The 16,087-nt window shown below is 47.9% G+C and overlaps 1 protein-coding gene across 1 annotated transcript in view; it reads left to right on the forward strand.

The window, feature by feature from the left end:
- The window catches only part of SORL1 (sortilin related receptor 1), a 169,188-nt gene that overhangs the window by 15,654 nt on the left and 137,447 nt on the right, over positions 1–16,087 (forward strand). The window contains exons 2-4 of the mRNA XM_004584985.4: positions 1,959–2,075; positions 7,467–7,592; positions 15,906–16,067. Coding sequence (XP_004585042.2) covers positions 1,959–2,075; positions 7,467–7,592; positions 15,906–16,067 — 405 coding nt within the window. The remainder of the gene's footprint in view (positions 1–1,958; positions 2,076–7,466; positions 7,593–15,905; positions 16,068–16,087) is intronic.

Genomic DNA, 16,087 nt, shown 5'->3' on the forward strand with positions numbered 1-16,087 from the left:
GGTAATTTTATAGAAATAATTTTGTGCATGAAGCAAGGTCTCATCTCACAGTGTGGAATTTTCCACTTGTAGGGTCATGTCAGCCCTCACAGAGCTTCTCATTCTGGAGCATTTTGAGTTTTTGGATAATCACATGAGAGATGCTCAAATGAAGTTGTCATCCATTTGGTGTCTGTGTACTGGGTGGGTGACAGGTATGACTCAGGTTATCTTGAACTGGGACCCATCCATGAGTGATGACATAAGAAAATTCTAAGTAATGGAGGCTGTTTTTCATAAAGCTAGAGAAATGTTTTTTTCTTGAGATTATATCCTTTCTCAGTCTTGAGTGTTCCAATATGTTCTCTTTAAGAGATGGCTGTGATCCCTAGGGGTTAAACATAGTGCCCATATTGGTGCACCTGGAGTCCAGCTTCCTATTAGGCAGACATGGGTAGGCAGCAGTGATAGGCCATTCTTGCCATCTGTGTGAGGAGGAATGGATTGAGTCCCTGGCTTCCAGCTTTGGCCCTGCCCTTGCCCTAGGTCTGGTCATTGTGGGCATTTGGGGAAGTGAACCAGCAGGTAGGATCTCTATCTTGGCCTGTCCTTAGGTGAATGGATAAATGTAGTAAATGAAAGTAAGAAACAAATTGGTGGTCACTCTAGATAATAGTCTTGTTGCTTGCTAAGTGGAACTACATGAGAGACGGATAGCAAAGCTCAGGGTTTAAGTGTGCAAGTGCCTTCCAGTTGTCAGAAGTTCAAAGCAAATGTACGGCCTGCTCAGGCGCTGGACTCCCTCCATCTTGGCACTCTGCTCTCCGCTGGAATTCGGGGTCCTCTGAATGCAGCCTGTGGATGGGGAAAGGACCGTTTCTCATGAGTCCCAGGGCCACAGCTAGCTGCCTCTGGCCTGGGCAGGAATCTCTCAGGTCCTCAGGAGGAAGAGGAGACAGATGGGGAGCTGCTGGGTGGCACTGTGGTGGGTGGTTTTGTTCATTTCCTTACCTGACACATAGGCAAGTAGTAAGCCGGCAGTTGTCCTGCTCACTGATTTACATGGGAAGTGCTGTTAGCAGTAATTTATAGGTCATTTCTGTGAGTTCTGAAAATACTTCTGTACTCCAGATGCCTTCAAAATTAATCCCCTCCCCTCTAAGGAAACAAAAACACAGCCTTCCTTTCCTTTCTTGTAATGTGTTAGGGGTATCAAGGTGCTGCCACTAGTTTGAGCAGAAGTCTGAGATACTTGGAGTCTTTTTGGCCTGTGTGTCCTGTGGTTGAGGGAAGGAGGTGGTTCAGTGCTGAGATTTAAAGCCTCCAATGTGCTTTTTGCATCTGTGTGTGGAGTAAGGGTGAGAGTTCCCAGAGATCGACTATGTCAACAAGAATGAAAATGGGTTGTGGGGGCCTGGTGCAGTAGTCCAGTGGCTAAAGTCCTCACCTTGCACGTGCCAGGATCCCATATGGGCACCGATTCGTGTTCCAGAAGCTCCGCTTCCCATTCAGCTCTCTGTTTGTGGCCTGGGAAAAGCAGTCGAGGACAGCCCAAAGCCTTGGGACCCTGCACCCACATAGGAAACCCTGAAGAAGCCACTGGCTCCTGGCATTGGATTGGCTCAGCTCCAGCTGTTGTGGTCACTTGGGGAGTGAATCATCGGACGGAAGATCTTCCTCTCTGTCTCTCCTCTGATCTGTGTATCTGACTTTGCAAATAAAAATAAATAAATATTTAAAAAAAGAAAAAGAAAATGGGTTGTAGTTGTGCCGATGAGGATGTGTGAAGGAGGTTTTCCTGCAGTGGAGCTCCTGTTCCTCCTTGGGGGAGGTGGAAATGTGTGTAGTGGGGGAGAAGCACCCTAAAGTACCTTGGCTCAGTGCTTCAGGTGTGAGTGGTGGGGAAGGAGAGTCTCTCATTTACAGTGTTTGTGGCCAGTACTCCTTCGGGCTCTCATTCTTCTCTTGGTCTCTCGCAGGTCAGCCTCAATGATTCCCACAATCAGATGGTGGTGCACTGGGCTGGAGAGAAGAGCAACGTGATCGTGGCCTTAGCCCGAGACAGCCTGGCATTGGCCAGGCCCAGGAGCAGTGATGTGAGTATTGCGTGTTGCCCTGAGGACTGTCAGCATGCCCTTTCCTGATCTGCTGGGATTGAATGCTACGAAAAATGGTGGGCTGGGTTATATGGCAGGGAAGAGGATCTGGAAATACATCGATACATAGATCTCGATTGTGGGACATGGGGAGATGCAGTCAGTTCTACAGGCAGGTGCACGTTGTGTGTGGTTTCTCTGTGGAATAAGGGAGTCTGTTGTGGGTTGTCACAGATGCTCAGCCCAGTGCCACGGTGTTCCTTGGGCAGAGCTGCCTTACCTGTGGCTGAGCTACATGGAATCAAATTGGTCTTCCCCATCTTCTGATTCCCTTTAACCTGTTACAGTGGAGTGAGCTGTTGGTACCATCTCATATTCATACATGTGTGTGTGTATTTATTGGTTGAGAGTCACTAGGAAGGGGAGGGAACTGTGGCACATAGAGAAAAAAAAACACTTCAGTGGGTCCGTGGCTGTTCTAGGCTTTTCTAGGCTCTGATTGCCATGTGGGATACAGGCCCAGTGTTTTTCCAGCTCTTTGGATTTTGTTGTTATTGTTGTTATTGTTGTTGTTGTTGTTGTTGTTTGAGAAGCCTTGAGGTCTGGATTTACATATGAAAACTATTGAGTCTTAATAAGTTGGCATCTAATATATAGTTTCTGCAAATACCATGGGAGCCAGGGAAGACATGTCTGTAGGCCAGAGCTGGCCTGTGGATCCCAGGTCTGTGGCACCTGCTCCAGAACTCCTGTGGGGAAGAGGCACACAGCCCCTGCCTTGCCCGGGTCCTGGGAGCAGGGCAGGACTGTGGACAGCACAACGTGCTGTAGCCCTTCACTCACCTGTGTTCTAGCAGAGGAAACCTTTCACATCAGCCTGGAGTTTACACTTCTAGCTTTGCTCTCTCTGAGATCCCTAAGGTCTCTGTCTACCCACTGTTTGGAGTGGATGCATTCGGAGGTAAACACTGGAGTGAACTCCAGGGGTTGTTTCTAGGGGATTGGATGAGGGCAGCCACAGAAGGGGAGAACTGGGAGAAGGGCTGGATGTAGGAATGTACAGCCTTGTCGATGTGGGTGTTTAGGCGGGGCAGGTAGGAAATCACAGCAGTTATCGACAGCCTGGGGCTGTTGCTCCAGAGCAGTGCAAGACTTGCTTGGAGCCCATTGATCAATGTGAACAGAGTTTGCGAGTGGCAGCTGCAGCCACAGATGGCCCCTGCGAATGCCTGGGGGCCCAGGGAGGCTGTCTGTAGCCACTCGTTGCTGCCTGGAGGTATCCTTTTGGAGCATGGGAAACAACTGCCTGGGTTGATAAGTCTTCAAGATTTTAAGAACTCTTTGCCAGGTGGTGGGCATTTGGTGTAGCTGTTGAGATAGCCACATCCCACATCATTACCTAGGTTGGAGTTTCAGTTCTGCTTCTGATACAGCTTCCTGCTGATGTATACCCTGCCACAGCAGGTGAGGGCTCGAGTGCTGGGGTCCCTGCTACCCGCATGGGACACCTAGCTTGAGTTTCTGGCTCCTGGCTTCTGCCTGGCCCAGTCCTAGCTATTATGGGCTTTTTGTGAGTAAACCAGTAGATGGGAGCTCTTTCTTTTGGTCTCTTTTCCTGTCAAATAAATGAAAATTAAAAAACAATTCTTTCCCTAGATAATATACATATATACATAGATAATATATATAATATAGATACTATCTATATTATATGTTATAATATAGATATAATATATAACATACAATATGGATATAATATGTAATGTAGATATATAATATAGATAATATATACACATATATACATAGATAATATATATCTATATATGTATGTGTATGTATATATATATATATATATACACACATATATATATATATATATATTTTGTGTGTATGTGTGAAATGCCTGAAAGATCTTACAATTGTTTTAAACAGGAGCTTTGCAGCATAGAGGGGCTTACCCAAGACCCCAGGACGTGGAGAAGTCAGGACTGATGGGAGTTGAGACCCTGTCTTGCATCTGGTGTGTGAGAATATGGTGTTGTCTGAAGGGTCTTGTACTGAAAGCTCCACGTCCTGGCATCCGCTGTGTCCTGGATCAGACAGGGTGGTTGGGCTCAGCAGCATTGCCCATCTGTTCAAACCCAACTCTTCTTCTTCAGCCTGGAGGTATAGATGTGTCTTAGTAAGAGCCCGCCGGACACTTGAAGTGATAAACTGTTCGGGAGTAAAATGGAAAACCCAGTCACGGCCAGAGTTAATACATCGGCATGGCAGACATTTCCTGCATGTGTATACCAATGGCCCTAGAGAATTGGCAGAGGCAGCCGAGTAGTTCTGATTTGAAAAGTTAATGCAAAAATAAATGATGACTCAGAAGTGGGAGGGGGTGGTGCCGGAGCTGTCACCATCCAGTCCTGCCTTAAAGAAGGCCGAGAACCTGGTCCACAGCCCAGCAGGGAAAGAACCTAGGCACGGCAGGCCTCTGCCAGTCCTGGAGAAGAGCCCAGGCCATGCATATGCAGCGTAGGGAAGGGGTGGATGTGGAGAGTTTATGCTTAAACAGAGAGAGAGAAAAAAAGAATCTGTATGTGATGAATTGCTTGATTGTTCTCCTTGAGAAATCTATGAATGGGAACACTAGATATCGCTTATCTTGCTCCTTCCTAGCTGTGCTTCTGCTCTGGTTATATATATATATGCAGGGGCTTCTAAAAAATGTTGGAAAATTGGGAAAAATTAAGAGTCAAAGATGATGTAGATTTTCCGTGAACTTTTTGATGCCCACCCTCCCTTTCCCCTAGCATATTTTATAAACTAGTCAGATGCAACCTAACTGACCCAAGGAGCTACCCCAGCTTAGAATCCACCATCAGGTCAGAAGTAAGCAGGGAGGATGCCATGAATGATAGGACTTGGTGCTCATGAGCCCTGGGTGCTGTGATGTGTGCCGTGGCATCCAGTGGGAGTGAGTGGGAGCAGGGTCTGCTCACTAACAGAGCACACCTCGCTGGCTCTTGGGAGGTTGGTGGCATTCTCTGTTCAGGCCATGCAGTCAGAAAGTCAGGTAGCACTCCTGCCTTGGTCTGGCCTTGGGCCTTGGGGTCTGCCTTCTCCTGATCCTCTCACTTGTCATTGGGGTAATAGTTATAAAGCCTTGTTCTCTACATTGTGGTCTTTTCTGGGAGCCAGTGGAGGAGTGCCTATCCTGGGTCCCTGCCCACATGTCTGGACTTGAATCTGTTGCCCAGTGTCTTGCTGAGTCATTTGTAGCATATTAAACCAGTGAGAGGCAGCGCTGTAAAACGGTTGGAACACTGCCAGTGTGATGCCTTCTGTACCTTTTGTTCCTCTCCTGTCATCCTCCATTCCCCTGGATTATTGCAGGGGGTCCTGTGTATCCAAGGGTTCAATGAACCATGAATTGAAAGCCTTTGAAAAAAATTGCTTCTGCACTGAACCTATAGAGACTTTTGTGCTGTGTCATTTTAGTATTTCGGTTAACTGTGCATTGTGTTAGATTTTTGTGTGTGTTTGGAGGTGATCTGAGGTGTACGGGAAGATGTACCCAGATGCTGTACAAATACTTGCCCCTTTTATAGAAGGGATTTGGGATCTGCATGGATTGTGGTATTTGGGGATGGGGCATCATGGACCCTCTTCCTACAGACTGACGGATGATTGTGTTCTCAATCACTCATAGTTCGTTCAACTTATTCTTGTTTTATTTGTGTAACACATTCATTTATTCTTTGGCTGATAAGACTTAATTCTTTCCAGAAAACTTGGTTGAGTGCATTTGTTGATACAGGTGCACTGAGAGTAAGACCACTTTGCAGGGCTTTTATGTATTTATTTGAGAGACAAAGAGTTGGACAGGGTGGAGGGAGAGAGTACGAACGGGTTCCAGACAGTCCTCTCAGGCACTCGCTCTCTGAGTGCCTGCAGTATCTGTAGGGGTTTTGGAGTGAGCGAGCTTAAAGCTGAGAGCTGGGAACTCAATCCGAGTCTCCTATGGAGATGGCAGGAACCCAGTCACTTGAGCCATCATCCCTTGCCTCCCAGGCTCCAGGTTCCTGGAAGCTGGAATTGGGAATCAGAGCCAGGCGTCCACTCAGGTGCTCTGCTGTGAAACTGGGTGTCCTAACTCGCATTTTAACTGCTTGGCAAAATGCCTACTGCACCTGCAGGGTTTTAAAGATGAAGAGAGAGAGAGAGTACACAGTGTAATAGTATAATAGGGTAGCACTTGCGTGTGGTCGTAGCTTGTGTCCTCTGCAGAAACACATCATGGAGGGTTGTCAAGTCATGAGGTGTGGGGACTGGAAAGGGCCTTAGTTCCCTTCCTGAGAGGCCATGTGCTTGCTCCATGCAACAATGAAACCAAAGCAGGACTCTTCATGCCCCTGCCTGGCCAGGAGAATGGAAGCGAGACAGTTCTGTTTTGTCTTTCCCCAACATGGGTTCTCTGTGAACTCCTACCCTACTGGAGTGTGGGCTGCCCCATTCTGTTTGGTGGTTAAGAGCCCCCGCTTTGTGTACCTCACCGTTCCTCCAGCTGGGACCCACAGAAAGTCAGAGTCTGTTTAGCTGCTTCTGACTTGACAACTATTAAGTATTAATGGCTGCCATGTGGCTTTGGTCGGCTTCGTATGGACCTGTTGTCTTCTGCTGCTTCCATGGGGCCTTGTTGGCAGACACAGGTTGACATGCTCACTGAGTTATCATGACGTTTGAGAATATCTAGTGCTCGTATAGTACTGGATTGCCGCAAACCCTCAAACCACATGTGCTGTTGAATCAAATGGGAATGGCTGGGGATACGCCTTCCGGGATTAGGCTGATAATTTCCATGCTTCTTGGGATCCTGCCATTTTTTTTCTTTTCTGTTTGTCTTAACTATCTTTCCTATAAATTATTTGATAACTTAACAGTATGTGATTATGGTTGTTGACTAGACTTGATTTTAATCTGCTGAGTATCTTGATTATGTTAATATCTCACATGCAGTAGATAAAGTCTGGATCCAGAAATCTCTGGTGGTTTCCATTGTACCATCCCAACCCAAAGTGGATGAGTGACCTTGAACTACTGTCTTTGAGGGCAGACAGCCAGGGTCAGGACTCCACAGTTTATGCTGGTCCCCTGGGAAAGGGGCAGGTGGCTACCTTGCTCCCATGCTGCTCCTCGCATCCTTGGTGATCGTTCTAGAAGCACCTTTGTGGATTATGTGGTAATTTTTGTAATTTCCTGACAGCAGGAACTAATATAATGGGAGCCATGTTTACGATCCTGGGATGTGGGACATTTGGAAGTGGAGGTAACAAGAGTGTTTATTCTGCCTGATTTTTTTGGTCATCTGTTTTTTTCCTTCTTCCCTTCTGTCTCTTCTAGGTGTACGTGTCTTATGACTATGGAAAGTCATTCAATAAGATATCAGAGAAATTGAACTTCGGTGTTGGAAATAACACAGAGCCCGTGGTGGCCCAGTTCTACCACAGCCCTGCAGATAACAAACGGGTAAGAACCTGGCTGTCCCCAAGGTCCTGGCAAGCTTGCTGTCCTGGAGCGGGCTCTGTGAGATGCAGTCTCTTGGTTTTCCTGGCCTCGCTGCTTCCTGTTTTTTTTTTTTTAAGATTTATTTATTTATTTATTTTTATTGGAAAGTCAGATTTACAAAGAGGAGAGACAGATAGGAAGATCTTCCATGCGCTGATTCATTCCCCAAGTGGTTGCAATGGCCAATGCTAAGCAGATCCTAAGCCAGGAACCAGGAACATCTTCTGGGTCTTCCACGTGGGTGCAGGGTCCCAAGGCCTTGTGCTGTCCTTGACTGCTTTCCCAGGCCATAAGCAGGGAGCTGGATGGGAAGTGGGGCTGCTGGAATTAGAACCAGCACCCATATGAGATCCTGGCGCATGTAAGGCGAGGACTTCAGCCACTAAGGCTAACATGCTGGGCCCCCCTCCCTTTTGTTCCCCTAATTTGAGATTTTGTGATAGCAGGGTGGGTCTGTGCATAATCAGATTGACTAAGCACTGGTCAGGCTGGATTTCTAGACAAAGGATGGTAGGCTGAACCCCAGAAAATCTGCCAGTGATTAAATTGTCTGACTCGCAGGTGGCAAAAATGATTCCCAGGTACAATTTAACTAGTGTTTTCCAAGGGCAGCTGCCCCACTGCTGGTTTTGTGTGTGTGTGTGTGTGTGGGGGGGTGGTTGCTACTCCCTCACTGCTCTCTGAACCTTTATCAATGTAGAAAAGAAAGGCAAGGTAGCAGAGCTGCTTGGTTCTTCTAGTCCACCGCCCTGGGAGACTTTCTCCAGGGTTAGCACCTTCTGTCGGGGCGGTTTGCGTTGGAGCTCCAAGGAGGTGACAGGAGGCAGGAACGGGGCTGTCTTGGTCCAGTTGTCTTTAGCTTTGTTGACTGTTTGGGGTGCTTTGAAAAGCTTATGTGTAATACATGCTATGAAGAGAGTTATTTTAAAATTCATTTTGCACCCAAGTAAATACATCTTGCAGTTCCATTCTGTTAGAAATTTTCGCCATTTACCCAAGACACCAGATGTCAGCGAGCCACAAGGGATTTTTATTAGGCGGGGGGTGGGGGTGGGGGATATGAAGGTACAGAGGAGGCAAAGAGAGAGAGACAGAGAGAGAGACAGAAGGGTCCCAGTGGGGGAGAAAGAGGGCCACAAGCCCGCAAAAGGTGGGGGAGTAGAGAGAAGGAGAGAGAAAATGAGAGAACATAGGGGTGGGCATTGAGAGTACAGGGCTGCAGGGATTGGTAGATACACTGGTAGGCAGGGCTGGGGATTTAGGGCACAAGGGATTGGTGGATAGGGCTGTCAGGTACAAAATTGGGCACGTAATTAAACAGCATGAGGCTTTACAAAAATGAAACCAAAACTTAGCGCAAATGAAACCGAAACTTAAGGCAACGGAACCCTAAGGGAAGCAACTGTTTAAACCTGTGGTAGGTCTAAAATGGTGGAGTTCCCATCAGTCTTCGAATCACCCCTCACACATTCTTTGTGAACTTCTAAAAGTTTATTGATGTTTAACTACTAGCTTCCAGGGTCTGAGTGTTTTGTAACCTAATTTGTGAGGCATACAAAATCATCACCTGAAAAATTAACCTGTTAGAGATTTAGTAAATTTGAGTCCCACCTGGCAGGGCCAGGCCGGATGATTTCACAGGCCTTTTATGGCCCTTGGGTAAGATGTTCCTCACCCTTGTTAGGGAAAGACTCTGTACAAAAACAGAAAACCACATGAGAAGTAAAAGCTTTCTGCGGTGAGTGCCCCTGTTGCTTTGGGTTTCCCCCAGAAAGGAACCTGCCAGCAAAACCCACAGCGTCCTCTTTGCAGGCCCTCCTGCTGGACTCTGAGGTTGTAGGGGGTCTCCTAGCTGGCCATGCCTTCAAAATGTTCAGTGAGTGGTGTGATCCATCACAACCAACTGTATCCGGTGGGAACTGGGTCCCAGAAGCCCCCTACTGGGGTAGCTGGTGGTGGTGCTGGAGCTTTTTTTTTGTGTGTGTGAAAAGGGGCCAGGCTTCTGGAGCTTCAGCGGGGGCCACTCCCAGGTTTCAGGGCAGCGCTCTTTACCGATTGGTCCAGAGCGATAGTTTTGTAACAAGGGGAATAATCATTACTGACACAGACTGGTTAAACATCAGCCCTGCCTGACCATCTCAGTGGAGCCAGTCCTGCTTACCAGTCTACCTTCTGAGCTGAAAAGCCAGGTGACTGTGTTTGTTGGTGCGAACTGGCTCTGCAGCCCAGAGGGCCAACCTCTGTTTCATTCCAATCCACGGTGCTTGGGCCAGCCTGGCCTGGTCCTGGAGGGCTCCCAGAGGTGGTGGTGGGGAGGGCGGCTGTGTTACCCATAGTACTCTGGGCTTAGGAGAGGTTAGAGCTGTGCTCTGGGTCCTGTTGGCTGGCAGGGCTGACTCTTCTGTGGTTGCCTTTCCTTGCCCCTTGCCTCTCAAGAGTTGAATCACACTTGTGTTACTTTATCAGGTTGCCCTTAGCTTGTCATTATTTTAACACATCATCTCACAGCAGACCCCTTATTGAAGCTGTAGCTTGTGTGTGCCCCTGTCGTCCCTCCACCAAGTTCCTGTTCAAGCTCCCCTGGTCCTGGCTTTCCCACACACTCTGGTGCACAGCGGTACTGCAGGCAGGTGCCCCCCTCCTTCCTGTCTGCAGGTTGTGGGTTTGTGGTGAGTGACGGCTGAGGAGTCAGAAGGTGTGAAAGATGGTGTTGGATCTGCAGGAGAAGGCTTGGTGCACGCAGAGGGTCGGAGCTTTGCAGCACTGGGTGTGAGAAGGCCTAGGGCAGGGCTGTGGTGTTGGAACAGGAGGGAAGGAGAAGCCCAGGGATTAGTTTTGGGTCTGCGTGGCTTGATAGGGCAAGTGCTGTCTGCCTTGTAGTCAGACATCTCTAGATGCTTCCCAGTGCTGTCTGCCTGTCTGCTGAATGGAGTGGGAGAGGCTTCAGAGTTGGTATGAGTGGAGCAACAGAACAAAGAAAGGCAGCTGTGCTGGAGAGCTTGCTGAGCGTTGGAACAGGGGCCAGGAGCAGGCGGAGTGAAGAGGGAGGCAGCCTTCCCTGGAGAGTTCTGAATCCCCAGAGATGGCTGTGCCCCTCCCCAATGGCTCCGGAAGGAAATGATGACTCTTATTGTGTTGATTGCTTTTGTGACTTTTACCTTTGTCCTGTGGAGAGCAAATTGCGCTACCAGACTTACCACTTCCTGAGACAGCACACACCGGGCTGGGCGCCTTGCTGTCTGCAGCTGGGTGCCGGCTGCATGCAAGGCATCTGGGCAGAGGTTTTAGGGGCCGTCAAGGAGCTTTGGAAATGGTTGAAATGAAAGTTGGCAGCTGCTGCGGGAGGATCTGATGTTAGGAGAGGGCAGCATGGACATCCTGAGGGGAGCAGGTGCAGGTGGGCTGGGCGAGAAGGGTGGACACAGGCGTCCAGCTCCTGTCTCCCGGCTCTGCCTTGTGATAGTGTTGGAAGTGGTTGGGTCTATTTTCGTATTAGCCTGCCGGCCTACTTCCTTCTTCTTGGTCCACTCTGTACAGCTCCGGCCACCTGGCAGTTCCACCAGCCTGAGTGCCGTGCTCAGTGAGGCAGTGGCTAGAGACGTCTGCAGCTGTTCAGATGAGGCCCCTGAACGTGCAGTTGGGCTTTGTAGCCCTGACGGCAGCAAATGGGAGAGTGGCTCCCACCTTTTTCCAGGCAGAACTTGGTTCTAGAGGAAGTGGTGGAACATTTCTTTTTCCCCTGGTTCCCAGTTGCTAACAGGCTGTTCTTTGGTGCTACCCTCTCCCCTCAAAGTCCTCATGGTTTCTCCTCTTGCGAGAAGTCTCATTGACAACCTACGAGAACCTCCTGAAGCTTTGATGGCTGTCTTCCTACAGGTTTTTGTATGTCCAGAGGAAACACAGCTTCCAACCGAAGGAGGAAACTCCTTTGGAATATTGGATGGCTTAGGGAATGTGAAGATGCCCTGGCAGTTGCAGTTAGGAAACATTCAGTAGGTCAGCTCTGTTGGCAAATCTGTGGTCTTAGCACCTAGTAAACTTGGCACCCAGGCAGTATAGGGCCTCCAAGCAGACTAGAACATTGCATATGTTCCTCATGTGCGTAAGGGGCATGTATGTCACAGCGTGAAGCTTTGTATGCTATATATGGTGTTTGCAGCTAGTTATAGCTGGGGGATGGACATTTAGCATTGTGGTTAGGATGCTGCTTAAGATGTCCACATCCCACATTAGGGTGCCTGGGTTTGATCGCTGCTTTGTGCTGATGCTGTGGCAATGGCTCAAGAGATTGAGGGCCTCTGTGGGCAGCCTGGACCGAGGTCTCAGCTCCCAACCTTGGCTCAACCAAGCCTTGGTGGATGTGGGCTTTTGGGAAGTAACCCAGGGCATGGGAACTCATCAAAATGTTGTCTGTCTACTGAAATGAAGAAATAAAGGAAATAATTAGAGCTGAGAAAACCAGGTAAGTTTGGGTCAGAAAAGTGAAGTGTCTGTGGGTACTTGGGATTAGGAATGGTGCTTCCAGGATGGGCATGTGGGTGCTGTGGAGATAGCAGAGTTGGTAGAGCTGCTAAGGGACTTGGCAGAAATTTCCAGGGGTAACAGATGCTTCCCAAGCAGGACAGTGAGTGAAGAGTTTTCCCATGGTTTAAAGATTTGCACTGAGATGCTTTGGTAGGTCAACTAGGTCCATTTCAACAGGGAAGAGAGATTCTTTTGTCTTGAGGAACATTGGGAGCCATGGAAGAATGAGTAGGGAGTAGTTGAATGGCATCTTGTTGGGCCATGAGAGGTCATGATGGGCTGGAGAGGAAACCTAGGGAAGGTTCTAGAAAGATAACCATTTAGTGGTGAAGTTGCTCACTCAACCAAACTTATACCACTCTCCAAGTATTTCATAGCTTGAAATATACACACAGCATGCTGGTAGTCCTGGAATGAAAAGGAAAGGGCAGATTTTTGAAAATGATCTTTTAAAGATATATTTAGTTGAAAGGTTACACAGATTACACAGAGAGTGAGAGCAAGAAGAGAAAAGGAAAAAGATGAGAGGAGAGGATAGAAGAGGAAAGGAGATCTTTCATGTGCTGATTAACTTCCGAAATGACTGCAATGGCTGGGGCTGGACCAGACCCAGGCCAAGAGCTAGGAGCTTCATCTGTGTCTCCTACCGGGAAGTTGGGGCCCAAGCATTAGTGAGCAGCTGGGACTTACTAGTGCCCATATGGAATGCTGGTGCTGCAAGCAACACTTTACCCTTGTATACCACAATACCAATTCCCAAAAATTATTTTAAAGGGAAGCATAGCAGGGTAGGCAGATGATTTAAATGGATGGTTGAAGGGAGGAAATAAGTTTCCAACCTGATTCCTAATTGCCAGTTGTGGGATTGGGAGAAGGTGTAGTGTGGGTGGAACTTGGCAAATTCTGTATTGGTGGGAGGTGTTGAAAAATGCAGTTTTAGACATAGTAGAGTATCTTGATCCATCAAAGGGGAGAGGCTAAGGTCAAGAAGGTAAAACAAGTAGATCTCATAAGATAGGGGTAGCCTGTAGATTTGAAAGCCAATTCAGTAGTCTGTTTTGTGTTATTCTAACAGATTACCCAAGGTTGTGTGCTTTATAAAGAAAAGAGGCTTACTGAGCTCATGGTTACGAAAGTTGGAAGTCCAAAGTCAGGTAGTTCCTTGATTTATTGTCTGCTGAGGTCCCTTTTGCCTGCATTATATTATGGTGGATGGCACTGAACATATGTGTATTGGAGAAGGCATATGATGAGACTAGAGCCAGAGGAAACAGAGGAGGCTGATGTGTTTTTGTTGTTTTTTTTTTTTTTTTAAGAGCAACCTTGAGAGAGCCAATCAGGGCCCCAAAGAGTGACATGAATCCCTTCCCAGTGCCGAGTCCCCAGTAGGCCAGACCCAGTGCCTTGCATTACATCCTGCCTCATAAAGGTTCCTCCACTTCTCAATATAAGGTGCTTTTGGGAACAGATCACATCCAAACTATGAGTTTCTGCAACGCTAGTTCTTCATAGAGGCAGTGGTTGAAGCCAAATGGAGGGACAAGCTGGGTTAGTGGCAGGGAGTGGAGTAGGTGACAAAGGCAGTAGTAGCAAAGGAGATACAGGATGGAGACAGAGGTTTAGGTGAACAGTGGAGGGTTGAGAGTGGGGAGTTGCAGTAGGGAAGGCAGGGAGAATTTTCAGTAGAAACAGAATGGGTTAGGAGAGGAGTCGCATAAACGAGTTAGATAATCCTGTAGGAGACCTGTGAATTCAAGACATGCTGCCTTTTAGTTACAAGAGAAGAGGTGACATTGATGCATGGTTCAGAAAAGCGCCTGGCCCAGCCAGCCGTGGGTATAAGTGCTGCCCATCTAGCAACACCCTAGGCATTTAGCCACTCTAGGCTTCAGTGCCCTTATTATTAGAAGAGAGGTTCTAACAATAATACCCAAAGCATCAAGTTGCTGTGAGTACTGAATGAACTAAATGAGGTAAGGCATGCAAAACATTGAGCTCAGTGCTTGGCACAGACTAAATGTTCTTGCAAAAATTGAGCTATTATCATAAATAACACTAACTGCTGTGACTGGGTATGTGATTTTTTAGATTCTTCTATGTGAAACTGCAGGAAACCCTGGAATGCATTTTCATGAACGGAGTGCTCCATTTCCCAATAACCAAGATGGTTTGGGAGCAGGAAAATGGGCTGTATTATTTCTAGGGAGTATTATCATGATGGAAATCCTCAGAGGATCATCATTGTTTTTATAACTTTGCATTTACTTAGAGTAGCGTTTGCCTTCAGAACATTGACTACCTTTTCCAGTTAGACTTAATTAGGCTTCTGTAGAGTGTGGAGATTTACATTAGAGGCTAGGGAAGAAATACAAGAGAAAGACCACATGAGAATATGTCCCTGGGAAGTTCGCAGTCTGGGTTTGGCAAGAGAGTGTGTGCATGAAAAGTAGTAAAGACCTGTGAAAGCAGCCTGGGAACAAGTGCAGCGTTGTTTCATGTCAAGGCCGTTAGTGCTGAAAGGATTCCCAACTGCGGTTCAGCTGGATCGGACGGAGTCGATGAGGGCAGGAGTTCTTGGACGGATTCCATCAGCTCGGATGACTTCTGGGATGTGAACGGCTGTTGTGGGTTGAGCTGGATTCCCCCTTGCTCCAGTTGCTGCTTCCTGCATAGTGTCCCTGGAATTACCCTCCTCCTGGAGCCCCACGAACACCAGCCTGGCCCTGTTTTTTAATCATTTTTCCAGGCATTCAAGTTTGTTGTCAAACCCATGCTGTGTTTCCCTCCTTTCTTCGTGTCATAGACTTGGGATGTTGCTTCCTGAGGAAGATCTTGCTTGTCCTTCAAGGCCTGTCTCTTCTGTGCAGTCCTGTCTGGTGGCTCAAGCTGGATAGTTCTTCATAGGACTGGGTCTGACTTTTCTCAGTTAACTTTGCATTGTGACTAGCCTTGGGCATGCCTGCGTGTCTCATGAGCTGCAATCCGTAGATAGAAAGGGTTCTGGCTTTCCGGGTGGCACCACCAGCAATCGGACCCAGGATAGGTCTTGTAGTGCATATTTGGGAAACTGGATCACCTTGATCCCTGCTGCAAAGAAGTCTTTTAACCACAGCCACGATCCAGCTGAACTTGTACAAAGCCACTCACCTATGCCCAAGCAAAGTAAGATGAGGCTCCTGCTCAACAAAGCCGTTTCCTACCCTCATTATGTGTGGCAGCCACAGTGGCAGCTTGACCCACGGAGCTGCATGGTTGCCTGGCAGGGTAGCCAGTAGGAGAAGCTTTTTTTGCTAGATGCTAATGACTTGATTTTCCTGGAAGCCTCTCCCCTGTAACTCTATGAGGAGAGACAGTTATCCTGCCTATATTCAGCCAGCTCGAGGACCAGGTGTCTCTCTGTTCCAACTGACACTTGCCACCTTGTGATTGTCGCTCAGTGACTCCCATGCAGTGAGAATAACCAAGTTAAGAGCAGAAAATGCAAAAGCTTTGTTGCCTGGTGAAACAAGTCCGCTTCATGGTCTCCCTTTGTGTCTTCTTGGCAGCCTGTTCTTTATTGAATTTGCTTGGCATGCACAGTGTCTTTTGATCACTAGGACATGGGGAGAAAGCCTTGTGGAAGCCCTGTAGGGACGCAGCACCCTGTTGGTGCTGCTTGGCCCTCTGCCAGTGTGTGTACCTGTATGTGGTTCAGGAAGTGTCAGGTGGCCCTGCCGGCACCTGTTGTGAGCTTGTTTGTTCTCTCCGCAGTACATCTTTGCAGATGCTTACATTCAGTACCTCTGGATCACGTTCGACTTCTGCAATACCATCCATGGCTTTTCCATCCCATTCCGGGCAGCTGACCTCCTGCTCCACAGTAAGGCTTCTAACCTTCTCCTGGGCTTCGACAGGTCTCACCCCAACAAGCAGGTAAGGAGCTGCTAGACTGC

The sequence above is a fragment of the Ochotona princeps genome, chromosome 4 (assembly GCF_030435755.1).
Source record: "Ochotona princeps isolate mOchPri1 chromosome 4, mOchPri1.hap1, whole genome shotgun sequence".
Lineage (NCBI taxonomy): Eukaryota > Metazoa > Chordata > Mammalia > Lagomorpha > Ochotonidae > Ochotona > Ochotona princeps.